General features: G+C 42.7%; 2 protein-coding genes across 3 annotated transcripts; both read left to right on the top strand.

The window, feature by feature from the left end:
* The window catches only part of Erich1 (glutamate-rich 1), a gene marked incomplete at its 5' end in the record, with an annotated part of 52,793,804 nt that overhangs the window by 33,938,227 nt on the left and 18,828,435 nt on the right, over positions 1–27,142 (top strand).
* Eri1 (exoribonuclease 1) lies at positions 6,804–26,873 on the top strand. Of its 3 annotated transcripts, XM_087588666.1 has the most exons (8): positions 6,804–7,321; positions 7,560–7,635; positions 10,582–10,760; positions 13,008–13,218; positions 17,097–17,180; positions 19,067–19,176; positions 20,877–20,991; positions 24,925–26,873. In XM_087588666.1, the coding sequence occupies exons 3-8, from the start codon at positions 10,684–10,686 to the stop codon at positions 25,165–25,167; spliced, it is 840 nt and encodes a 279-aa protein (XP_087444792.1). In that variant the 5' UTR covers positions 6,804–7,321; positions 7,560–7,635; positions 10,582–10,683; the 3' UTR covers positions 25,168–26,873. The 3 variants fall into 3 exon arrangements, with proteins under 3 accessions (XP_087444792.1, XP_087444791.1, NP_001014165.1); XM_087588665.1 differs by having other exon boundaries at positions 6,804–7,635; NM_001014143.1 differs by lacking the exon at positions 7,560–7,635 and having other exon boundaries at positions 6,810–7,032.

Genomic DNA, 27,142 nt, shown 5'->3' on the forward strand with positions numbered 1-27,142 from the left:
TGTGGGTAGAGCAGTGAGTCCTGAGGAACTCGGTGCTTGGGGATGTCCGCCAGAACTACGGAATGGAGCACCACACACGAAGAAGAGATTTGGCCAAACCAAGCGGGCTGCAGTCTATTTTCTCCTCCTTAGTTTATTTAACACACTTACCCTTCACCTTTTGAGAGGTTCAAAGCAGAGTCCGTGTATGGGGTAGAATGAGTATCTCCGAAGATACATCCGTAGGACTCAAGGTGAAAACCAAGAATGTCAAGTCTTGTTCAAGATGAAGCAAGCGCAGATAAAAACCAAATGCAACCTCTCTGGACTCCCCTCCCTCGTTAAACAGCATCCGTCGTAGCATCGAGAAGCTCTGCCGTGATGGTACTGAACATGCCTTGTTCTATTTTGCATTCTGTCCTGCTGATAAACACCATGACCAAAAGCAGCCAGGGGACGTAAGGGTTTGCTTCAGCTTATGGGTGATAGCTCACCACAGAGGGAAGCCAGCGCAATCAGGACCTCGGGGCATGAACCCAAACAGAGGGCACAGAGGAGCACTGCTTACTGGCTCGCTTTCCATGGCTTGGCTCAGCTTTCTCTCTTACACAGCTCAGGACCGCCTGCCCAGGAGTGGCGCCACCCTCAGCAGGCCATGCCCTCACATCGTCAGTCATTAAGAAAATGCCACACAGAGCCCGCAGGCTGATCTGATGGAGGCACTTCCTCACCTGAGGCTCTCTCTTCCCAGGTGGCAAACTGTCAAAAACTAACCAGATCTCCCTGCACCTAAAGCTTGTGTTTCAGAGGAGGGTGATGTGGAGAAGGTGCCAGGTGTTCCTGAATGACTAACTGGGGGAAGGGGGGGGGGTTCCTACAGTATTACTTTCCTACAGTATTACTAAGCTATATGAGAGAGTCAATACTTAATTATAAAGTAGGCTCTGGCTAGGTGGTTTTGCCAGCTGTGGGTTAATAAAGGCGTTCCCAGCAGCTTTACAGAAGCTAGATTCAGCTGTGACGTTCAGTAGCCATTACCAACTGATGCCAGTTTCAATTTATAGTGGCTTTAGGACTCCTCTAAGAGGCAAAGGAGCAAGCTGGAGATGGTGGCTCACACTTGTAATGCTGGTACTTAAAGGCAGAGGCAGGAGGTTTATGAGTCTCTGGCCAGCCTGGACTACAGACCAACCCTGTTCTTAGAACAGTTAAGCAACCTTTGCGTTCTCTTTATAGACGGCCAGAGGGCCTAAGGGAAGAGTCTTTACACCTGGGGGTGAAGTCTAGCTGCTCTGTTCTGGGAACTGACCTGGATAAGCACCTTGTGGGGGTTGGGAGGATTCCTTAATTCCCCTCGGTGACAATAAGCACCCAAACACCTGCCAGGACAACAAGGATCTGGGACTCCTGCTTCTTTCGAACCACTTTCTCCCCAGTCTTTCCTGTTTTAGCTCCCCTCCTAGGCATACCTGAAAACCCTGAAAAGTCCTCTGAAGATTTTGCTATGTGACACAGCTGGGCTGGGTTTTCCTGATGTTAGCTTGTGCATTTGTTCTCTTGGTTCTGTTAAACAGATTACTGACCTAATTTTTTACCTGATACCCCCCGCCCGTCCCGTTCCTAAATGTGGCGGGGTTCTCCTGTCCTATTGTCTAGTCTTTGTGGAATTGGCTTCTAAAGCACAATGTCTGTTTTTTAGAGGAAAGGGAAATGTGCAAACGCAATTCACCATTTTGAGGTGAAAATTCAGACCCTACGCTTCTTTTGTAAGGTCTTGTTCTGCAGGGAAGCTCTCTCTTTTGACCCATCTGTCTTTAGCAAAATGAATCCTGTCCTTGGAAGATATTTAATGTAATGCAAAACATATTTGATCCTATTTTGTTTATGCCTTTTGCCAGCAAAATAAGAATGCCAAAATATAACGAAAAGATTGGATTCCAATCCTGAACAACATCCACCACAACACACAGTAAGAATAAATAAATTTGCTATCTAATGTAAGAATATAAAATAAGTAATAAACCTTTGAAAACATTTGAACACTTTCATATACATTTTCTACTGGTCAAACCTAATGACTAGTACTTTTTTGGGGAGGGGATTATGGAAGGTTGAACCTAGAGTTCCTTGCACACTAAGCGAATCTTCTCTGACTGTGTGCTCATCGATTTCCAATGGCTATCTCCTCAAACTGAAACTGAAAGCCTGTTCCTACTTTCAATGGGGAAAACTAATTACTAAACATCAAAAGAAGTTTGGGGTCCACTGCCCTCTGCTGGCACTTCAAAATAATGAACTTTCTGACTGGCATTACCTGAGGTCTCATAAAGTTAAACTTCAATACAATGCAGGGTTTTTTTAATTTTTGTTTTAATTTTTTGTAAATTTCACATCATACACCCCAATCCTTTTCATCTCCCCTTCTATTCATATCTGCCCTTTGCCCTAGCAACCTCCCCCACCCCCAAAAGACAGAATAAAAAATTAATTAAAACAATCTCATTGTGGAAGCTGTAGTGTGTCAGTGTGTCACAGAACGAGTGTCCACAGGTCTCTACTTGCAAATGTTCATTGCAATGAATCACTGGTCTGGTTTGAGGTCTCTAGCTTCTATCAATACTGGATCGTCACTGGGGCTCCTCTTAGATATCCTGTTTTTGCCCTGTGTCATGGAGGCCCTTCAGCTTTGGATCTGCAGGACTGGCCTTTTCACACACTCCAGCAGATCATAGATGGAGTAGATATTGGGGTGGGCCAACTCAAAGCCCTGGATCTGGGCCGGGACATAGCTTAGTAGGTCAGCCTGGCAGATCTTCCACAGCCTACCACCAGGGGGAGCTTTCCAGCACGGCCCCAACGCTGCAGCCAGCAAGGCACCGGGCCAGCTCTCCAGATTGCCTGTCTCTGGGGCCAGATCACCTGTGCCTTGACTAGGGCTAGCTCTACTGTGCTGACCAGGCGTGGCGTGGGTCCTGCTCTCCCTGGTACTGCGGCCAGTAATAGGCGGGGATGGTTCTCCTGTTTTGTGATCTCAGGGCCAGATTTCCCCTACCTGCCACGGGTGGGTGGGGAGCAAGGCAGGGGCACACACACACACACACACACACACACACACACACACAGAGAGAGAGAGAGAGAGAAAGAGAGAGAGAGAGAGAGAGAGAGAGAGAGAGAGAGAGAGAGAGAGAGAGAGAGAATGAATGAGAATTGATTAGAGTGGTTTACAGAATGGTTCAATAGTCCAACAGTGGCTGCCTAGTGATGGAGGGTCAAGATTCCTGTAGTAGTTCAGTGTACTAGGCTGGATGTCAGCTGACCTTCAGTCTGGTTGGAGTCCTCCCTAGGAAAGCAGAGCCTCAGCCGCAGGACAGATAAGACAGGAAAGCAGGCAAAGGGCAAAATCTTCCATTTTCCATGTCCTTTCACGTAGGCTGCCACTAGAGGGAGTGCCGCAGATTTCGAGCCGGTCTTCTCACCTCAAATGATACAAATGAAGAAAATCCCCCACTGAAGAAAATGTACCCAACTGCTTGGGAGTTAGTTGACTCCGGATGTGGTCAACCAAAAATAGCCACTTGGGTTCCTTCTTTCTCGATGGCTATCCCTTCTCCATCTCCTCGGTCTGTTCCTCCTCTTCCAAGTAATCAGCGAAAGCAAGAGACCTTTCAGTGCTGGATCATAAGCTCTCTTCTTCTTCTTTTTTTTATTTGTATAAAATTTACTAAATTTCATTTAATTTTTATTAGATATATTTCTTTTTTCCCTCCATCTTTATTAAATTGGGTATTTCTTATTTACATTTCAATTGTTATTCCCTTTCCTGGTTTCCAGGCCAACATTCCCCTAACCCCTCCCCCTCCACTTCTATATGGGTGTTCCCCTCCCCATCCTCCCCATTACCACCCTCCCCCCAACAATCACGTTCACTGGGGGTTCAGTCTTGGCAGGACCAAGGGCTTCCCCGTCCACTGGTGCTCTTACTAGGCTATTCATTGCTACCTATGAGGTCAGAGTCCAGGGTCAGTCCATGTATAGTCTTTGGGTAGTGGTATAAGCTCTCTTCTTTACTCTTGTAATTAGATCCCAGTTCAGACCTCACCCATTCTCTCTCCTTAATTAACCACTCACATGTCAATTGACTCTAAAGTGTTTATTTCTTAATCCGAGAAACATAGTCCCTTCACTCAAGGTTTGCTAGGGAAAACCTCAAACCCAATGAATGTGTCCTGCAAAACTAACTTACAAAAGGAACGGTTTATTTTTCTTACATGATATACTGGATATCTAATATCTGACTCCATATTTGCTATATTAAGAAGTTTAATAAAATTACATATAAATTGTTTGGTAACTATACTTTAGTTCTAATGTGCTCAAATAGGAAAGAAGACTTACTGTCATTGAGGTTTTTCTCAGGGCTCTTACAGAGGACGAGTGTTCAGTTCCCTGCACCTACATGGCAGCGGACAACCATGTGTAACCCAATCCCATGGATTCTCACACCTTTGGCTTCTGTTGGCATTTTACATACATGAAGTGTGCATAGATGCACATGTAGGCAAAATACTCATACACATTGGATGAAATAAAATAAATAAGCAGGATTTGGGTCTAGAGAAGTGAACTTTTTTCTTTTTTGGTTAGCTGTATTGGCTGCTTTTTCCAAAGACCTCGGTTCAATCCTCAATGTGTAAGAAACATCAAATAAGAGTCTTAGTTGGGGTTTTACTGCTGTGAACAGACACCATGACCAAGGCAACTCTTATAAGGACATTTCATTGGGCCTGGCTTACAGGTTCAGAGGTTCAGTCCATTATCATCAAGGCGGGAGCATGGCAGCATTCAGGCAGGCATGGTGCAGAAGGAGCTGAGAGTTCTACATCTTGTTCCAAAGGCAAACAGAAGACTGACTTCCAGGCAGCCAGAATGAATGAGGTTCTTAAAGCTCAAGCCCCCAGTGACACACCTACTCCAACAGAGCCACACCTCCTAATAGTGCCACTCCCTGGTCAAGCATATTTAAACCACCGCAGGTCTTTTCTATGGATGCTATAACGCTTGTGTTTAGGACAAAGAATTAAAATCTTTTATCTTCCTTCACCTTGTAAGACTTTTAATGCAAATGTTTCAGTCCTCCAGATCCAGTAAAACCACAGTTTACACAAAGAACTGCTCCTTTGTTCCAAGAATTTGGTGGCCTGGCCCAGTGACCTCTTTCCCCATCTTCCATTTCCTGTGCACCGACTCTGCAGACTAGCTAATCGAATAAGGTTGTGAAACATGACCTCAAGGTAGGAACGTGGAAGAGACACAGCCTCTACCCAAGTTAGAATAATCACCAAACACCCATCCTGTCTTTTATAAATTCACTCTTCTGAATAAACCCGTTGATCAAGAGTAAAATCTGCCTTGCCCAGACACTTCGGTTGGAATGGTGGTTCCTTCCTTTGCCTCTCAAATCTTTGTAACACCAGCACGCACAGGACAACTCCCAACTGGTTCTGAAAGATCCCACGCAGAGAGACCCTTACTCAAGTCTTGGGAAAATCGCGGACCCCAGACACAGAGAGACCATTTTGGATGTAATAAGCAAAGGCGAGGTTTATTACGGAGACCTATTACAGAGATCTCCGGGCCGACACATATCCCACGCAGGAGACAGAGGTGTCGACCCCGAGAGGCTGGGAAAAAGAGTATTTAAAGGCAGAGGCTGTGAGCACCAGGGGATGGGGGATGTCAAAGGGGAATGCACCACAAGTTACAGGATTGTTTTATGGCTCTAGGAGATAAGGGGACGCCAGAAGGTTTTATGGCCCCCAGGTTCCTGGAACAGAGCTACTAAATCAGGAGAAGGGTAGGGTCTTCAGGTCTTCATTATTTTTAAAAGTTTGTCAAAACTGATGGAGCATTTGTATTTGAAACACCTCTGGTTAGGCTTGGGCTGCCCGGTTTCTTGGAGTGCTCTCTGCAGGACACAATGGCTGAAAAGCACAAGTAGGGGCTTATCAGGGTCTGGAGGACATCTGGTTAAAGTATGACTCTGAGTAAGCTGGGGGGACGTCTTTGGATGGTTTATGGGTCAGTCCTCGATAGCCTGAGCTGGATCCTGCATTCCTTTTCTTTATCTTTATGGCCTGCTATTCCTGGCGGCAGGGCTTAGCCCTGAGTTTGTGGCTTTTGGGGCTAACTCTTTTAATTTTATATTTCTAAACCTAGAATTTGTATAATTTTCTTTTCAGTTCTAACACCAATCCCAGGAACCCAACGCTTTTCCGCCCCACTGGGGTACTGCACACACTCAGTGCAGACATGCACGCAGGTTAAACACCCATAAACAGAGGCGCGGGTGGGGAGCGGTGGGAATGAAAAAAACATTTTCCCTAAGTGAAATGATTGAACAAACTTCACCAAATGCCAAACAGCAACAGAAAGGGAGGAAATCCTGTAGATTTAAGCGTGTAACTGGCCGAAAGAAAACCTGAGATGTCTAGACAAGAGGAACGCATCTGCAGAAGGGCATAGACCACACTGGCCATTGTCAAAGCCGCTTCGGCTACGGGAAGATAATAAATAGATTTCTGGATTACTAGGGGAAAGACCTTAGGACCTGCAGCAAACACTAATTAGGGCAGCTTCACACGCGCATCCTAGGCAGTAGGCGTAGCACGGTCATCTTTGAACTGGCCGGCTTAGCCACCCCTACTTCCCCAAAGCTCTCCTCTCCCGGGCTCTCTCCCGCCGCCGTCCTCGCGCGCGCGCGCGCGCGACCTGCCCTCTGCGCCTGCGCGGCGTGACGACGCCACACGCTCCCGGAAGTAGGAGGCGTCCGGCGGAGTTTGTGTGACGGCCGCCGCGGGAACGTGAGCGCGGTAGTTTTTCAAGGGAGAAAGGCGGCTTCGTGGGGCTCGGTGGAGTGACAGCGAGCGTCAGCGGCCATCTCCCGGCGCGAGAGGCGGCATGGAGGACGAGCGGGGCCGGGAGCATGGCGGCGACGCGGCGCAGCAGAAGACGCCGCGGCCAGAGTGTGAGGAGTCCCGGCCGCTGAGCGTGGAGGTGAGGGTGCTCGCGCGGGGCGGCCTCGCTCGCTCCCCTGCTCCGTCCCAGTCGGGGCGAGCACCCTGAGCTGAGGGAGGAGGTCGGGCGGGAAGTTCCGAGTGAGAATTCCGCGTAAACATTCGGCGCGCGCGGGCGCACTGCCGTCCCATCAGCCCGGTGGCGCTGATTGGCTGAGTTATCTCCCGCGCCCACCCTCACCGCCAGATGAGGCTTCCAGCCATTTGGGATGCTCCGGCAGCCTGTGTCTTCCCAGCCCCAGACGGCCCACTGCCATCTGCACCCCGAGGTGCGCCTGTTCCCGAGAGGACCCTCCCCCGGTGTTTCCCTGGTCCCCTTACTGTCATGCCCAGAACCCAGCCACGATCGGCTTACTAAGTGATTTGGTACCCTAATGGTACATCCTCACGACAGCAGCACGATTGTGAGGCGATCCCCGGACTTTTTTATTCATCCTGATGAATTAGTGTTGGCTAGCGCCGCGGGTTGCGAACCAGATGCTAAAATCCGTCGCTTTTTCCTAATAGGAGTTGAGCACTAAAATCCAGGGTAGAGAGATGGCTTGGCCGCGAAAGGCTAAGCTCAAAACCAAAATGTCAAAAGGTGGGTATTCCGAAGAGGCTTCCCAGTGCCTTTGTTTTTTCCATTTACACCTTCGCGTAGTAACCAGAATAGCCTTTAAAATATATTTTAAGTCTGAGTGTGTCTAGTTTGCTCTGCTCAGTCCGTGCCTTCTTTGGTTTGCTTCTCTTCCGCCTTTGCTCATTTCTTAGCACATCTTTGCTGTCCACTCTGGCTTCCTTGTGTTTATAGTGGAGTGTTTTCAAACTTAGGATCTTGTGTTCCCCTTGTACTGAGCATGCTTCTCTGGATCTTTCCAGATTATTCCTTGTTAAGTTGGTACTTTGGAAGGCTGAAAGAAGCTTCCATTTGCCCCTTATAGAATGATGCCCCTTTCGTTCTAATATACCTTGTGGACAACATCATCTAAGTCGGTTCTAAATCTAATTTTAATTTGTAAGGCTTTTCATAAGGGAAGTCGAATGCACTTCATTGCCTTTCAGAGTCCTGAGACTGAGAGAGAATGCTTTCAAGGCCTGGGTCTGTGTTCCCATTGATTCTTAGCAACTGTTTTGTTTTTTCAAAACAAAAGTTTTTTTGTTGTTTTTGAGATTTACATAGTAAATTTCCACCAACTCCAATTTCCGTAGTTGATTTATTTATTTATTTATTTAGTAAATGGGTAGTGCATAGTATTTGGCAACAAAATTGTGAAAACAGGTTTCGTTGAGAAGTGGTTACTTCCTGGTTACTTTATAAAACTTTGATACTTTGAAATAAGTTGTGTTCATTTAAAAAGTGTGCAAACCCATCCTTAAGTTCCACACTCTTAAGGCCCTTCTCTGCAGTGTAGCAAATTAGTAAAGTTCATGATCCTTTCCCATAATGTAAAGGACTGTCTTATTTGTAATATTACAAACGTGTGTATATTTAATTGGGTGCATGCAGATTACAGGATGTCAAGGATCTGTGAAATGAGTATTTCCTTCCATGCTGTGACTCCACCTCCATTATTCTTATCTGGCCAGTCCTCTATGTCACACGTGAGAGAGGAGTCTAGAGATGAGTGAATGCTAGTGCTAATATTGGATGTTAATTCACTAAGAGTGTGCATTTGCAGAGAATTGTGAGTGTGCGGTTGTGAATATTCCCTTCTGTTCCTTTCCTTTTAATAAAAAGTTATTTAAACTTTTTTTTTTTTAAACTTGTAGTGTATACCTGAAATTTGGGAGTAATAGATTTCACAGAATCAAGGCTGGTAGTTGAACCTTGGCATCACAAGTAAATCTTTATAGAAATGACCATTTATTTGTCTAGAATAAGTGCGTTTGTGTGATAAATTTTTGAAGCTAGATTTTTAGGTAAGAATTCAAGTGTATCAGAATGGATTTGTTCAAAGAGAATTTGTTTAAGTTAAGGATTTTGGTTAAACTGTTTTGTTTAGAATTTTGTAACCTGAAAAACAATGGAGCTTAAAATTCATTGTAACTTTAAAGTATCCTGATAATGTCTAAGGAGAAATTAAAATATGCCTGAAAGCTAGTTATTTGGTCAAAGTGCAGTGTGATCTTAAAAACACTTGTCTAAGCATATTCTGATTTACAAGGTAAGGGCTTGCTTTTGTAACATGTATTTTTGACAAGCTTATTCCCGCTCATGAACGATTCATGCAGTGAAATTATTGGCCTCTTTCTCAAAGAGAGCAGCAATGAGAGTTCTGAGTTCTCCGGCACAGCACCTAGCAGTTCACTCCTAGTAAGTTTGCTGCAGTTGGAAGCTTAGAGTGGGAGGCGATCTTGATCCTTTGACAGTCTCAAGCTAGGGACTGCAGCCTCTCTGTGGGGATTCCTCTTTATTCCATAATTTGTAAAGTTTACTTGGGGACAATGTAGTAAATTATGACCAAGTAAATACACATTATATGTTAACAGTAAATTAACTTTTTCAGGCTGAGTGTAGTGGTACATAATCTTATTGAGTGCTCTATCTGCATGTACATCTGCATGCCAGAAGAGGGCGCCAGATAGATGCTTGTGAGACATCATGTGATTGCTGGGAATTGACTCAGGACCTCTGGAAAAACAACAGTGCTCTTAATCACTGAACCATCTCTCCCACCTGTAAATAAACTTTTTGACAGTTCTAAAAACATCATTTATATTTGTAATGTCGTATATAGACATTTAATTAACTTTAAAAATTCCTTAGAAATTATTGTATTTGTGGTTTAGGTCTGCCCATGAGGAATATAGAATAGTCACGTGACACAAAAGGACCACTGTAGATTTGAATACATGGTATAATGCGTGACTTAAATTGTGGTTTAAAACAGAAGGCATTTGTCTGTTTTAATGCTAGGAAGTTTTAGTTCTGAACTAACATCTGCTTTCTTTTCATTTGGGGCAGGTTCTGTTAACTTTGTGAAATAAAACCAGGTTAAAATGTCCTCAGGAAGTCACTGCTTTATGCATGCATGGTGATGTAAAAGTCACTTCAACAGTCTACTTCTGAGTTTGGGATATTGTTTGTGAAAGGATTTGTTTATAGTCTTGTGATCATGGGTAAAATCACTGTTTATTAGTAGTTAGCCTGCTGTGTACACAGTCTCATACTTGGATAAATGCTACCAAAATACTGTTTACCATTACCAAGTATCATCTAGGACGATTATATTTGTGTAGGTGAGGAACTTACAGATCAGAGGCTAAAATTGCCCAAGGGCATGCTGCTAGTAACTGGCTAGCCGAGGCCCCAAACTGACATGGCTCTGACTCTAGTGTCTGTCCTCTTTTTACTTAGCTTCATTGCCTCTGAGGAATCTTGTGACTCAGAATAGAGCGAGGCCAATTATGTTGGAAACATCTTTTCATCTTCCTGCCCTCCTCCACTGGCACCAAGGGGAGCTTTTCACTGTCCATGTACATGAAGAGTTTGCAACTTTAAAACTATATCTGCACGGATTATAACTTACCTCTCCTTATTTCATAGAAAAAGCAGCGATGCAGACTTGATGGCAAAGACACAGATGGATCTAAGTTCATAACCTCCAATGGCGGTGACTTCAGTGACCCGGTTTACAAAGAGATTGCAATGACAAATGGTTGTATCAACAGGATGAGCAAGGAGGAGCTCAGAGCTAAACTTTCAGAATTCAAGCTTGAAACAAGGTCATTAAAACTAACTTCTAACTTGTTACTTGAAGCGATTGATATACTCTAATTCTTAAAACCAAAATCACCTTCTAGTTACATAAGTAGTACCTGCTCATTTTAGAAACCACTAAAATATAATAAAAGTAAAAATTTCCTACCATGAGATAATTCAAATCCAGCTATAATTTATATTCTTTAGCATGAGTCTTCTCATGCAACTCTATTTTCTTCTTTAGAAGGCAAAAGATCTGTTTGAGTCAAAGTTTGTGAGTATTTTAGAAATGTACTCTCAGTGTGTAACTGTATAGTCATGTCTGTGTAGCAAGTATGTTTCCTTAATTTTACCTTTGGCACAAGTGTGGTCTGAGGCACCCTTTGTTTCATGGTCATCTGGATGTTGTACTGTGTGAGTCCAGCCCACAGTCCTGGATGTTGTAGTATATGAATGTTGGATTCCTGGCCAAGTACAGCTGAGGGGGCAAAACACTGTGGCCCAGGAATTCAGAAATGTGACATTTAAATTATGCCAAATAGGAAAAGGAAAGAGCATATTTCAGGCAAAAAGAAATTTAAAACAAAACAAGAAGGAAGACCTTGTAATTTCTATTCTATTTGTATGTTTTCTGTCATATGTTCTTGGCTTTATTGTATAAACAAACTTAAAGGAATTCGAAAGCATGTCACCAATTCAGACTACAGTGCACCGTGCTGTATAATCACAGCTTATGGTGTGGCAGCATGCTGTGGGGAGAAGGAGTATTTGACGTGATACTGAAATCCTAAGTTGAGGCCAAGTGAAGGACCCCTGTGCTGAAGTCTGCTTTTACTTTGTACCTGAGGGAAGAAGCCACTGAAGAGGACTTACACAAGAAATTGAATTAGTGCTCAGTTTTTTGTTTTTCTTTTTGTTTTTTTTTTTTGGGGGGGGTGTGTGTTTTGGATTGGTTGGTTAGTTGGTTTGGCTTTTTATGAGACAGGGTTTTTCTGTCTAGCCCTGGCTATACTGGAGAACACTCTGCAGACCAGGCTGGTCTTGAACTCACAGAAATCAGATCCTCCTACCTCTGCCTCCCACGTGCTGGTGCTAGGTTTAGTGCTCGGTTCCTACTGTGAGGTGAAGCAGTGTGCTACAGGCTGTGATCAGCGTGGCCTCTGCTGTCCTCCATGAAGCTAAGAGAAACTGTAATAGAGAGATTGAGGGTAACCTGGTTCAGAGTGGTTAGTGCCCAGAGGTAGAGCTGGTAAACATGGTGCTTGATATAGAAGAGCAAGGCAGATGTTAGAGAGGAGAGGTTTTCACCCTGGGCAGCTAGTTCAATGTTTGTGCCACCATCGGGCCATTTCTTCAGAGAAACAATAGATAATAAGATGAAGAAAAGAAATGAACAGAAAGTAACTTAAGTAGTCACATCTCACAGGTGACCCAAGAAAACATTAAAACATTGGGCATGATGGCACACACCTTTAATCCCAGCACTCAGGAGGCTTCAGAAGCAGGTGGATCTCTGAGTTCTAAACCAGCCTCCAGGACAGCCAGAGCTATATAGTAGTGAGACCCTATCTCAAAAAAAAGAAAAACTACTAAAAGGATTTGTTTAAAACAAGCATTGGTTGATTATCGTTTTCAATAATATGTAGGATTCTTGTTCAATGCTTCACTGGTCGTTTAGAAAGGAAAACAACCGGGCCAAAATGAAAGTTTTAAGTCACTGATTGGTGATGAGACCAAGAAATCGAGCAACCTAGGTTCACTCACTCTTACTGAATGTCTTAGTGATCTCTCAAAGCATGCTCTCAGGTGGTATATTCTCAATTATTTTTGAAGTAGCTGTAAGACATTCAACTTAAGGGCCCTAATGCTTTCATAGTTGTTTAACCCAGGAATGCAGAACAAAGAGTACAGTGTGTTCAATTTACCTGAATTTTCTTATTCAACATTACAGTTTGTCATATATATATATGTCATTATATACATTATATCATGTATATAATGTTAATACAGGGCAGTATTGTGTGCAAGTTCACGGTTATGGCTCGAAATACTAGATACAATGAAGAAGACACTTTTGTGAAGGAAATTTTTGTCATATTAATCATTGTGTTTTCAGTAGCTCTTTGCTAGCTTAGCTTTGAGGTTTTCTTTTTTTACGTTTGTCTTAGCCAGCATTCCTTAGTTATGCTGTGGCTGCAACTGCAAGCTAGTGCCAGCAGCTAGGAGTTTTAATTCTTGACTGTAACATTTACTTAATCTTATGTTTTTAGAGGAGTCAAGGATGTTCTAAAGAAGAGACTGAAAAACTATTACAAGAAGCAGAAGCTGATGCTGAAAGAAAGCAACGCCGTGGACAGTTACTATGACTATATTTGTATTATTGACTTTGAGGCCACCTGTGAAGAGGGGAACCCAGCCGAGTTCCTACATGAAATTATTGAGTTTCCTGTTGTTCTGTTGAATACACACAGCTTAGAGATCGTAAGTGAATGTTGCATTTTCATCTGTTTCACTGGCACCTATTCTGTTGTTCATCAGTGAGCCAGGAGCTCCTGTTTGCCACCTTAGCTGCAAATAGAATTACAAAAGGAGATTTCTACATATTGCTGTGAGCTCCACATCAGCATGATTAGTAGAAAAACCACAGAGAAGCAGAAGTTCTAGGGACGGTTTCTATTCTTGTCCATGAGCTAAAATTGTGCTTTTTCTGTTACCAGTCTCCAGGGGAGTGACAAATGAGCTGGGAAAATACCCAGTGCGTGGTGCTGAGAGTGGTTCTGTGAGTGGCTCTTGGCATCAGTGTGCTTCCTTAAAGCTCCTTAGATGGTTTTGCTGTACAGTGAGGGTGGGACCGTTTGTAGAGATAATTGTTGATGGCATAGGGGAAACATCTGAGTCTACATTCCCAAGCCATACATGTATGCCCCAGGTAATTATCGGCACTGCATTTTAGGTTCAGGACTTCCTAGAATTAATCCCTCAAAATAATGCCTCCTGTCTTATAAACTGAGTGAGGAGATGTCACAGTACCTCACAGTCCATTCACTAAGAACAGAAAGGCCTGTACATGGTAATGCACAGCTTTTCTGCTCAAAATCTCTTAGCTATGTTCTCCCCCTCACAGAGGACAGCTTTAGGCCACCTTTTCTTGCACCTGTGAAGCAGGGCCTCTCACTGTTTACCACCTGCGTAATCCAGCCTGTTTCTAAAATCAGCTTCTCCAAGCAGATTAGTAGTCAAAGTAAAAGGGAAAATGGCAGCTATGAAGGCAGCTAGATACCCTTGGGTAACTCATGTCTTAGGGTTTCCATCGCTGAGAAGAGACACCATGACCAAGGCAAATCTTAAAAAGGACATTTAATTGGTGCTGGCTTACAGGTTCAGAGGTTCAGTCCATTACTATCAAGGCAGGAAGCATGGCAGCATCCTGGCAGGCATGTTGCTGAAGGAGCTGAGAGTTCTGCATCTTGTTCTGAAGGCAAACAGGAGAAGACTCTCCCACATGGCTAGGAGGAGAGTGTCAAAGCCCACCCCCAGTGACACACTTCCTCCAACAAGGCTCCACCTCCTAACAGTGCTACTCCCTGGGCCAAGCAAACCACCGCCCGTCATTTCATTTCTTCTCTCAGTTCCGGACAATGATTTAGCCTTTTTCTTCCCTCACTGAGGCATAGGACACATTGCTAATGTATTCTCATTACATGCTGTCCCACCACAGGAAATCCCCATTCCATGATATTGCTGGCTACCTCCTCCTTCACGGAGAAACTCTTTAAATAAGTTACATATACTCCTCTCTTTGTTTCCTTCTTGCCATTCCTTATACTTCTTTCAATCAAGTTTAAGCTCTGTGCTCTCTTTTTTAAAGTTTATAAAGGGGTGTGTGTGTGTGTGTGTGTGTGTCCGTGTGTGTCCGTGTGTCCGTCCGTCCATGTGTGTGTCCATCCGTCCTTGCGTGAAGGTCAGAAGACAGCTTTGCTGAGTTGGTTTTCTACTTCATTGAAGTAGGATCGATCTCCATTGTTTCTGTTGCCTACCTGTTCCAGGCTAGGTGGGCTGTAAGCTTCTGTATAATTCTTCATCTACTTATTCTGTTTTCTATCCTTGTTACCAGTCAGCTTCAACACAGTGGCCCAAGGAATACTAAACCTTGCCATGACTTCTGATTTAACTTTAAATTAAAAAATAAAACATAGTTCATGTGTTCATCTAGCCTCCTTTTACCTTGGTTTGCCTCCTGTTTTCTCAAAGATGCCGACCATTTTCCAGCTGGTTATCCATATACACACCCTGCCCCCAGAGACCCTCCAGGGTGCTAGCGTTCATCTCTAAGTGAAGCACTCCTGATTATCTCCTGATTATAGACACCCCTGTAGAGCTGTTGTCTGTAATCCTCCTTCCTTGGTTCATACTTTTTTTAATGATTAGTATTTAGTCCATGAATAAATATGTCTCTGTAGTATGCTTATTGAAAGTGATCCCCCACCCTCGGCCTCTAAGTACTGGGATTTAAGGTGAGCATCACCAAGCAGGCTCTGAAAAACTTTGCCTCTTTGTTTGTTAGTATATTTAGTATTACTTGATTATAATGCCAAAGGAATTACATCCTTGAAAGGTTTTTATTTAAAAGTTATAAACCATGGGACTGGCAAGATTGCTCAAGGGGTACTTGTGCCTAGCCTGAGGACTGGAATGAGCATGGTACAAAAGGAATGACTACTCCCAACTTGTCCTCTGACCTTTACATTTGTGCCTTGGTAATCACACATTCATAGATACACACACCACAGAGAGAGAGACAGAGAGAGAGACAGAGAGAGAGAATACACAAATAAATACAATTAAGATGTTTGAAATTTTCATAAATTATAAGTGGTGTGTGATAGCATGCTCTCCCAACACTTGGGCCGGAGTCAAGTAAAGCTGACCTGGTCTACATAGTGAGCTGTAGGCCAGCCAAGGCTATATAGTGAGACCTTTGCCTCAAGCAAAACAAACTCTCCAAATAATAATTAAATTGTTAATATTGATACCTCACAAGGACTTTTATAGGTTGTGTATATTTATAACATCCAACAAACTAAAATTCTTGTTTAAAAAATAAACTGGTAAATGGATTTATTTGATTTTTGAAATTAAACTGTTCTTTGCTATTTTTTACTTTTTTCTTTTACTGTTCTTATTAAACCTCTGCTTAACAGATTGTTGTATGGTAAGGTCAGTGTGTCATAAGAATTTGTTCTTTTTCCTGGCGAGATGGCTCAGTGATTAAGAGCACTGGCTGTTCTTCAAGAAGATCCAAGTTCTATTCCTAGCATCCTCATGGTAGCTGTCAACTGTCTATAACCAGTTTCAGAGAGTCCAGCACCCCCTTCTGGGTGATATACATGCAGACAAAACAGGCAAACATAAAATAAAAATACTCCCCTCCCAATTGAAAAAGCAATTTGTTCTTAGAAAGTCTGTACATTTGCCATTCTCAATGTTTAAACCTTTGAGGGGCTGGAGAGATGGCTCAGCAGTTAGGCTGCTTATCAGTACTTACAACTTACTGTAATTCCTGCTCCAAGAGATCCAGGAGAGCCGACGGCCTCTTGTGGCTTCCATAGTGTGTGTGTGTGTGTGTGTGTGTGTGTGTGTGTGTGTGTGTATAACTAATTTTTTTTAAAACTTTCTACAAAAAGTTATTTTTATTTGTATATAGTTGAGGTTACCAGTTGCCATGTGACTACAGCAATTTAAATCTTCAGGTTTTGAAATTGGTCTTAATTTTCAAAAAATAACCTAGTACTTTGAAGAAAGCATGTCCAACAGGAGGAAAAAAAGAAGCTTCCTCAAAGTTCTCAGAGTTGGGAGCATATAACTTGGAAACCAACATGAAAAGTTGCTACACAATTATTGTTCTTATAAGTTGCTGTAGTCACATGGCAAAGTTTGACTTTGGGTGTTTAGTTCCATTGAATGCTTTTATGGAATGAACAAGAGCTGATTTCCTACAATTGAAGCCTGTTTCTTCTGAAGAGTGTATTGTTTTTACAACCCATTATCGTAAAGTGTCAGCTGTGTCAACAGGTTACTGGTCTTAAAATAGATGACCAGCATTTTACAGGTAAAGAAAATATTTACCTCAGTGTGGTTTGAAGGTGTGCTTTCAGACACCTGCTAACTTGATGTCTTTAAAATCCAAAATAAGCTGTCTTTAAATGTAAATATCAGAAGGCTTTCTGTTAGGGGATCTCCTTAGCAACTCTGAAATGATCCGTCTAGAATAGATGCAGTTCATCTGCGGCTGGATTTGTTGATGTCCATGTCTTGTACTGTAGTGACGTGAAACAATCTCTCTTATGTCCTCCCTGCAGGAAGACACGTTTCAGCAGTATGTGAGACCAGAGGTGAATTCTCAGCTTTCAGAGTTCTGCATTGGTCTTACTGGAATTACTCAGGTGACTGTTCTGTTTTAATTTCTCTTGGGTTTAGTGCTTATTTTGAATTTGAAATTTTTGAATCAGTGGTTTCCTTTGTGGATAGTTTAAAAATTATTGTTATAAGCCATTTAATTTGCCGTTTTCCTTGTTTTGTGAGTCTTTCTTACTGTAATTAAAATAACACCAGCAAAAAGAGATGGTTCCGTGGTTAAGAGCACTGGCTCTTCCTCCAGAGGATGTGTGGGTTTGATTCCCAACATTCATATGGTCATTCACAATCTAGACCCAGGATCCAGGGCCCTTTTCTGGTCTCCATAGTCACTAAACATGCACACAGTACATATATACGAAGGCAAAATACCCATACACATAAATTTTAAAAGAATTTAAAAAAAAATAGTAAACTATCGCTTCTCCTTTTTTGGCTAAGACCAAGTGTAAAAAACAGTAAATAATGTTATAGTAATATAATTATGATAAAAATTTTAACAAAAAGTCTTAGAACTGGTGCAGTGGTATATACCAGTCTCACATGCTAAGGGAGTAGGGGGTGCAATTCTGAGGTTAGAGGTTCTCTTGAGCACAGATATTTGAAACCAGCCTGGGCAGCCTGGGCAGACTCACCTCAGAAACAAAAGTTAAAGCGTCAGCTCTACACTTAACCATCCCTCAAAGTTGTGATGTTGCAGCTAAGATTTCAGTTGTAAAATGGAGCATTAGTAAGAGCAGTGTCGCTTTGCTGCACTCTGTGACACGTAGGCCTTACAACGGGTCTGTTACAGTCCTGACTACACCTTTGTTGGTCAGTGTTGGGCTTTTGTTTAAGTTTAATGTGTAGCTTTTGTTAATTTACTTGGTTCTTGTTTGCTATAGTTTGTTCACTGTCTCCCACTCTATGTTTATGTCAAGTCTCTTCAGTTTCTGCTTTGGTAGTGGATCAGACAGATAAACCAGTGGTCACGGTTTGGGTGGAAAGAGTGACAAGCTAGTGTTGATTTGGTTGTGAAGGCATCCATACAGAGGGCTTACGTCTATCTGTGTTGGAAGGTAGGGCTGCCCTGAGAAGTGTCTTCATGTTAATGAACTTGGGCTGCTCATGGTAAGTAAATGAGCAGAAAGGAAGGCTTGGGCATGTTAGGTGTGTGGTGACAGAACTTGGTGTAGTTCAGCATGACTCAGATCTATGGGCTCTTAAGAATATGCTTGAGCTGGGCAGAGGCGAGCAAATCATAAAGGGTTCTATGATCCTGAAATCAAGTATTAAACTGCAGTTTGTCAGATTGATGTTTTAGAAAGTCCAGCCCCACAGCAGTGTGACTGCCGCACATACTGTAGCTTAGTGTAGTGCGGAGAGGGCGAGATCCGAGATGGAGAATTCTTAGGGGCCGCTAAAGAGAGCCACTAGGGCTGATCTTTGTTCTAGTTTGCTTTCTATAGCTATAATGAATGCCAACAGCAACTTGGGAGGAAAGGGTTCATTTCAGCTCCTCCCTCAGATCACAGTCCATCACTGGTGGGAGCAGACACTGGAGGGAGGTTTGCTGACTGCCTCACTCAACTAGCTTGCTTCTGGCTCAAGCACAGCAGGCCTTTTTATTCAGCCTGGGGTGGTTCTACCTATAGTGGGTTTGGCCCTCCTAACTCTAGGTCACCTGTGTGGTTGACAAAACCAGGACAATCTTAAATCGTACATTTTGGGAGGATTGTACACTCAGTTGAAAGCAGTCCCTAACTGTTGGGTATAAAATGACTTCCTACTGTCTTCCTACTGTCTCAGGTGAACATTTAAGTGGTAAGTAAGCAGGTCTAAGTCATGGAGATCACAGAAGTTTAACAGTTCAGATACTGTTGCTTCCCTCCAACAAGCAGTAACTACACCAACCTCTCTCCATCTGTATCTTCAGGATCAGGTAGACAGAGCCGATGCTTTCCCTCAGGTCCTGAAAAAAGTAATCGAGTGGATGAAGTCAAAGGAGTTGGGAACTAAGTACAAATACTGCATATTAACAGATGGGTAAGTAGGACAGTACTTCCAAGTCCCTGTTAACAAAAGACGCTCTTAATTCATTTAGCTTCTACAGTGTCCACAGAGTGTTACTCATTAAAGTCCCCGGGAGGCACTCTACAGAGAGAGTGTGTTTTCTTTTCATATTCTTTCCCTAGTTAACAGTTGAATTCTCAGGATGGAGGAAAGGAGGAAAGCCACCAACACACCAAGTCTGTAACTAGAAACCCAGGGTGATGCATACTCCCATGGACTCTGAAACTGCTTGTCTGTGTCCCTGTGGCCGTCCTGATGTCTGCTTGCTCACGGAGGCCGACAGCTTGGTGTCCTCTTGAACTACACATTGCTCACACAGCTGCCTCACCCTCCATTCTTCAGACTGCCCACTCACTCAGGGTTTGCCCTTCCTCTGCCCAGCTCATGTTTTATTCCTTCTGGGAGACTCCCTTCCCTGTCACCCTCTCCTTCAGATTTGCCCTGCACCACAGCTCGCTGCTCCTTCCACGTCTTGCAGCCACGGGGATGTCTGCCATGCTGACTGTCTAATGTGTGCTCTTTCTTATAGATGTTGGCAATCCTTTCAGAGCATGTCCTTTATTACCCCATAGCCTTCCAAGCCCAGTTACCTGTCAGATGAAAAGAAATGAGTACTGGGTGTTGGGATGCTCATCTGTTATCCCCCACTTGAGCATTGGAGGCAGGAGGATCAGGGATTCAAGGTCAGCGCACATCGGGAATTTGAGGCAATCCTGGGCAGTATTTTGGGACCCTATCTCAAAATTCTACTTATGTTTCCTCCCTGGGGGAAAAAAAACAGAAAGAGAAGAAAAATGAAAGTCTCCATAGGAAAATCTGAAGGGTTGGAAGAAGGATTAGAGACACTGTAGACATTGTACCAAGGTCAAGGTAAAGGAAAAAGCCGCAAACAGCTTCTCTTCTGGTTTCTGTTATGCCATGTGCTGTGCTCCCAGGTTAGGGTGCTGTTCACACAGGTTTAGAGGTCTTCACGTAGCAGGAGGTGTGCATGGAACTTACCACATTGTCACTGCTTTTAGAAATCTGGGCTCTTTAGAAATCTTACTGATTTTGAACATGGGCAGTGTTCCTGCTAACATTGACAGTTGTTTCTATCATATTACAAAGTGGAGGCAATTTTTTAAAATCTTAGATATTGTGATAGATCATTCAAAATTGGTATGATGTTTTGTTTTGTTTTTGTTTTTATTAGAACAGTAGCACAAATAGTAGTTGATGCCTCCAGAAATAATTTAGGCAGCTCAGAGTTAGTGATGATCGGCTCAGACTGTTAAAAGTACACAGAAGCACGCTGTTGTTTTTGATTTTATGGTAACTGAGTTGAGGGACTGTAACATTTCCTGCTGAAGTTCTAATTGCTGCTGTTTTGACTTTGCCCAAGGAAGGCCACATTCGAATGAGCTCAGCTTCTGGCCTTGTTTGGAGACAAGGTCTTAGAGTATAGCATGGCTCTGACTGGTCTGTGCGCTGGAAGTTTGGCCAAGAATCAGAACCACAAAAGCTATCAAGATGAGCTTAGTAAGAATAGTTTGTCAAGAAAATACTGCATTTTTTTTCCCCTTTTAAAGACTTTCTAGGAATCAAAGCTTGGTATTTTGCGTGAATATGAGGAAGTTAATGAAAGAAAACACAAATAGAAGCACTTACTTCATACATTTTTCTCTCTTTATAAGTTCCTGGGATATGAGTAAGTTCTTAAACATCCAGTGCCAACTAAGCAGACTCAAGTACCCTTCTTTTGCTAAAAAGTGGATCAATATTCGCAAGTCTTACGGAAACTTTTATAAGGTAAAAATTCCTTTTTTATTATGTTCTTAACCATGTTTGCTCTATTTTACATAAATATTCAGCCGTGATTTTATATGGGTACTAAGTTGTTTTAGGTTTTTAAATTGATGTGTATGAGTGTTCTGCCTGCATGTATGTGTATGGACCATGAGCATACCTGATGTACCTGATGCCCATGGCCGAGAAGATGGGGTCAGGTCCACTGGAGCTTGAGTTGGCGATGGTCGGGCACCACCACACGGATCCTGGAAACGCAACCTGGGTTTCGCAAGAGCAACCAGAGCAGCTCTTAACAGCTGGGCTAGCCCTCCATCCCATGGATTTTTTTTTTAAAGGTGTTTTTCACAGGAAAAAAAGAAAGCTATGTAATTTTTACTTTTTATAATCTCGGTTGTGTTGAGATTAGAACTGTGGCTCCTCTCTCTGCCTTTTATTCTCATTTAATGCATTACCTTTAACAGACAGATTCATAAATGGATTGCTTCTGGGACAAATGCTATAGGATTTTATTTTGCTTTTGTTGTGTACTAGAACTTGAACCTAGGGCCTTGTGTCTGCTGGGCAAGCACTATATGCCTAAGCTGTCGCTACTCCTTTTTTTTTTTTTTTTGGAGCTGGGGACCAAACCCAGGGCCTTGGGCTTACTAGGCAAGCGCTCTACCACTGAGCTAAATCCCCAACCCCTCTCGCCACTCCTTTTTAATTTTACTTTATTTTGATCAAAGTTATTATGTATAAGTAGTATAGAGTTTAAGCTAATATTTAAAGACAGAGAAGTGGGCACTCCGGTCACAGTCCTTCTCAGAACTGGTTCTTACTCTCACACAAATCCTCTCACCTTTAAGAAGGTGGTCTCTTCACATATTTACCTTTGCACTTTTTGGGTCGCATGCTTAGGCTTATTCTGTATTTGAATTTTCCTTGTGACATAGCTGTTGAATTCCTACAGTGAGGCCTGGTTCAGCTCTGTTAAGTCTCCTGTCTCCCGCCATGCATGTTGATAACTGAGTCATTGCTCAATGCTTGTGCCTGTGAGACTAGAGACCACTCAGGAAGCCTCCCTCTCCTGCTCTCTGTGGGATGGAAGCAGGGCCTCAGCAGGCAGCCGCTGCAGAGGGCTGAGGTTGTGAGCTTGTGCCCACCCCTGGCTGGTCGGACTGTGACACTTCAGTACTCGCAGTCTGTGGCTGGCTTTCAGGGTTCTGTCTTGGAGCCCTTAATCTTGTAATTTTAGCTTGTCTGTCCTTCAGTCTTCTGAAAGTCCCTTGGCTGTTTGCTTTGTCAAATAGTCCTTTTGTCATGTCTGATTCTTTGTCATCATCATCTCCTTTTACAACGGCTCTTGATAAAGTATGTCCTAATGTAGTTTGATTTTTTTTTTTTTTAAAAGAGGTACTTTTTCTTAAATACTTTATTGAAAATTACATTGGCAGGGCAGGGAGAGTGGTTTTTTGTTTTGTTTTCTTTTCTTTTCTTTCTAGTTTAGGGTTTTTCAGAACAGTGCTGCTAAAAACGTTCTTGCTTGTCCTCTGGTGACTTAGTGCTCACGTCCTAGGGTGTAAACCTGGGGGTGTAGCTGATGGTCACACGCTGTGTGCCTTATTGGCGTTGCTTCTTGTGCTGCGCTGCCTCCGTGCAGTCAGATTGTGTCCTTCACAGTAGATCCAGATCCTTGTGCCATCTGGGACTTCCTGACACTTAGGTGTGCACTAATCTGCTGGGGGTGTGCTGCTCTCTTCTGCCCATCCTTTGTTCTTTTAAATTAGGCTTTTTGCTATTAGTTTATCACGGTTCGGCTATGCCTTGTTAGTCCTTTGATTATATTTTATAATGTTTTTGTTTTTATGGGTTTTTCTTGTCACTCATTTTGGGAATAAAAAAGAGCCCAACTTTTTTAAAAATGTTACAAAAAAATCCAAAACCTATCTGAAAGGAAAATCTGAGCCAGGCATGACTCAGCTCCAGCCTAAAGAGACGCTGTCGCGTTTCTGTGCTGTCCTCACTTGCTTGTCTTCGCTATTTTGAATCAGAAAACTGACAACAGCTCATCACCTGTAGTTATTTCACCTCCTGCTCAGCTTTAACCTAGTTTTTTAATTTAAAAAAATTCATAAATATATTCAGGTCACAATTTTTCCCTTTCTCAACTCCTCCCTGATCTTCCCCATCCACCCAACTCTTATGTCCTTACTCTTTAAAATACCTGTGTATACGTGTACACACCCACGCACACAAACTCACAAAAATGGAAACCAAAGTATATAAGCAAATGACCAATAAGACCAAAAAAATACCCCAAGCTAAAATAGCCAAAATAAGACAAAAGGTATGAAAATACCATTGAACTTTTTTGTGTTGGCCAGTTACTCCTGGAGGGTGGTTAGTATACTCAGTGAGATGACATTGGAGGAAGTTTAACGTTTCTGTTGCCCGTGGGCATCAGTTACAGATAGCTTTGGTTAGGGGCGGGAACTTTACCCTCAGCACTGGGACCCCATCTCCCTTGAACCTTTGCAGGCCCTTTGTATGCTGCTACAGCCTTTGAGTTCGTGTGTCTCAGTCCTCATGTCTGAGATACGGTTTCCTGGGAACCATCTGTCACTTCTGACTACTCTTCATCTCTTCTGCATAGATCCCTGAACCCCTCGGGCAGAGCGGGGTGGAGACAGCCATTTAGGACTGAATGCTCCGAGGTCTCGCCCTGCAGACTGTGTAATCCTGTGTCTCTTTGTTAGTTCCCATCTGCTGTAAGAGGCTCCTCTGACAGCGGGTGAACAGGAAAAGTAGCAATAGTATTCCTCTTCCCTGGGAGATGCCTGTGTTGTTATGAAAAAATCCAGCAGCCTGACTTGTCTTCTGCCCAGACCATTGAGAATTGATTCAGTCTTAGTTTCCCTCCGTGTTCCAGGGCATGGAAATGTCTTCCTGTGGGCACACCTTCTCAGTGCCACCCATTTTTATTCATTCCCTAATTAGCTGGGTGTGGTAGTCTGTGTAGACCTGTGGTCTTTCAAAGCTTGTACATCAGTCCAAGCCCTCTGGCTTTCAGAGTCTCCATTGAGAAGTCAGATGTTATGTTAGTGGTCTACCTTTATATGTGACTTGGTCTTTCTCCCCTGCAGCTTTTGTTTTGTTTTGTTTTGTTTTTTGTTTTGTGTGTTTAAGTGTTGTGATTATTGAAGTGCTATGGGGAGTTTCTTTTCTGGTCTGTATTTGGTGTTCTGAATGCCCCTTGAACCTTGCTGGGCATCTCCTTAGAATTAAGAAATTTTCTTTTATGATTTTGTTTAAAATCTTTTCTGTGCTTTTAACCTAGGTTTCTTCTCCTTTCTTTGTGCCTATTGTTTATAGGTTTGGTCTTTTCATAGTCTCCCATCCCAGATTTCCTGGATGTTTGGAATATGGGGTTTTTGTTTTTTCTTTTTTCTAAAACTTATTATTTTCTTTGATCTTTTTTTCTACTGTGTCTTTGTGACCTGAAAGTTTCTCTGCCATTTTGTTTTTATTTTGACTTACTGAACTTTTCAAAAAAAATTTCCCCTTTGATCTTTTAGAGCATCACAGGAACTCACTATGTGGACCAGGCTGACTTCAAACTCACAGAGATAGGTCTGCCTGCCTCTGTTTCCATAGTGCTAGGATTAAAGACGTGGTCCACCACACCTGGCAGTTTGACTTTTCTTTAGTGATTCTATTTCTCTTTTAGATTCTCTTTTCATACCTTGAATTGTTTTTATAATTTCATTTCACTGTTTTCCAGGTGTTTTCCTGGTCTTTGTTCAGACATTATTCACATCCTTGTTAAGATCCTTGAATGGATTCCTAATTGCTCTCCTGAAGTTTTTGTGCTGTGTCTTAGCTAAATTGCTTTTCTTGTTTTTTAACTGAACTGTTCATAGTTCCTAATTACTTACTTGGTTCTTTATTTTCCAGGTTCCAAGAAGCCAGACCAAACTAACAATAATGCTTGAAAAATTAGGCATGGATTATGATGGGCGACCTCACAGTGGTCTTGATGACTCTAAGAACATTGCTAGAATAGCGGTTCGGATGCTTCAGGATGGATGTGAACTTCGAATCAATGAAAAACTGCACGGAGGACAGCTAATGAGTGTGTCCTCATCCTTACCAGTAGAGGGCGCTCCAGCCCCACAGATGCCGCATAGTAGAAAGTAACTACGTTTTTGTCTGGATCAGTTGCTACAAAGGTAGCAAGTGAATGAATCTGAGCTAGTACAACCTTCAAGCACCTTAAACGTTTCCTACAGTTACAGATAGATGGTATGTATGCAGACATTTTGTGGGAGGGCACACCAGATCCTTTGTCACCAGCACTTTTGATATGAGCAGTAACCAGTCACACACAGTAACCAGTCCCAGCTTAGAACTGAATTTTATAATGTAAGGAGTCCGAGATGTGTTCCTTTGCTTTTCAGGTGGAAGATTTATTGGTTCATGCTTTGAACGTCATGTCTTACTGATACTGAAATTTAAAATGATTTTCTACATTACCACCATTAAATTAAATACATTTTTTGAAAGTGTGGAAAGGATTGAAAGGCAGTGTTTACCCATTGAATTTTAAGTAAAGTGTGGTCCTTTTAACTTTGTAAGTTTGTAGGTGAAGTTAAGGGGTTACCAGTGAGAGGTTTGTTCCAGGAATGCTGTGTGTGCGTACCAGATTCTCCAGGTGTTCAAGTTCTGTACTTCAGATGGCATAATGTTTATATATCACCTGCACATATTCCCCCATATATTTTAATGATCTCTAGGTAGCTTATACTTAATAAACGATAATCCTTCAGGGAATAATGATCAGAAAAAAAGTCTGCAAGTTGGTGTAGACACACCCATAGTGGGCCTCCCTACACAGCACATGAGTAAGTTGCTCAGCCAGCCCGATCTGGGAAGAAACTAAGGATCTGAGACAGAGGTGACAGCAGCTGTCCCGTGTGTCACTCACTCTGCTCCATTCAACAAAGTGCTCGCTGAGCAGCAAATTCAGGTGTTTCTTTTTGGAACATTTTCTGCATATCTGTATCTGTTCCTGTGTTCAGGCCAGGGAATCATTTCTGAAGGAGCGTACCTTGACAGCCTGAATTTGATCCCCAGAACACACATGATAGACAGAATTAACTCAAGGATGTCCCCTGATTCCCAACATGCACACCGTTGGAATTGCTCCCACATATACATGCATATGTGTCCAAGTAAGCAAAATGTAATAAAGTACTGGGATCTCATCTCATAACTGGAAACCTTATAATAGGCCATAGGATCTAGTTTAAAGTCTAGTTACTGGAGAGCACAGATGACTCAGTGGTTAAGATCACTTGCTGCTCCTTTAGAAGACCCAGGTTCAAGTCAAAGAATCCAACAGGCAGAACATTCATAAGCATAAAATAACTAAAATACTGGGCAGGGGAAATGGCTCAGAGGTTAAGGGTGCTGGCTGCTCTTTCAGAGGTCCTGGGTTCAGTTCCTAGCATAAGTGAATCTGAGGCCATCCTGGGCCATTAATGAGACCCTGACTCTAAAAAGTGTTAGTAGGAAATACAAGTGAAATTATGAGAGCTATAACTTACTAATCAATGGGAGATTCTGAAAATTTGCTCATTGGCTTCCCTCTCCTTTGTGAATGTGCCCTGCTTTGCGATTGACTTACAGCTCATGGTAAACATTTGTTGTATTCAGTACTGTGAGGTGAAATGTTTTGTGCCATAGTTATTAAACCTGGCTTGTCTTAGTGAGTGACCAGTATATATTGGGAAATAATTCCTATTTCTAAAATCAAACTGTGCTCTGGAGATAATGATGTAAAACTATCTAGAGGCTGAAAGTATGGACTTACGGAATTAAACCCTTCTCGCGATTTTCATGGACCAATTTTTGCCTGTTGTTTGTTTTGCTTTTTACCCTTTCCTTAGTAATTGTGATCATATTATTTCTGTGAGCAATATAATCTAGTAGAGTCATCAAGTTTTTCTAACTCAGCATCAAAGAAAAAACAGATGTGCTTGGTGACCTGAGAATTTGCTACACAGGCTAGCAGAGCTGCTCAGGGATGGAAAGAAGCACATCATTGTGAGGACAGACACCAGGAGGACTGCTAGGCTGACTCCATTTTCCCACATAAGCCATGTTGACATCA

This window comes from Rattus norvegicus, chromosome 16 (assembly GCF_021556685.1).
Source record: "Rattus norvegicus strain SHRSP/BbbUtx chromosome 16, alternate assembly SHRSP_T2T, whole genome shotgun sequence".
NCBI lineage: Eukaryota > Metazoa > Chordata > Mammalia > Rodentia > Muridae > Rattus > Rattus norvegicus.

Coding starts and splice junctions, on each gene's coding strand:
- Eri1 (NM_001014143.1), top strand. CDS start 6,937: ATGGAGGACGAGCGGGGCCGGGAGCATGGCGGCGACGCGGCGCAGCAG. Junction 17,181..19,066: donor GTCTTACTGGAATTACTCAG/GTGACTGTTCTG, acceptor CTGTATCTTCAG/GATCAGGTAGACAGAGCCGA. Junction 20,992..24,924: donor CTTACGGAAACTTTTATAAG/GTAAAAATTCCT, acceptor TTTATTTTCCAG/GTTCCAAGAAGCCAGACCAA.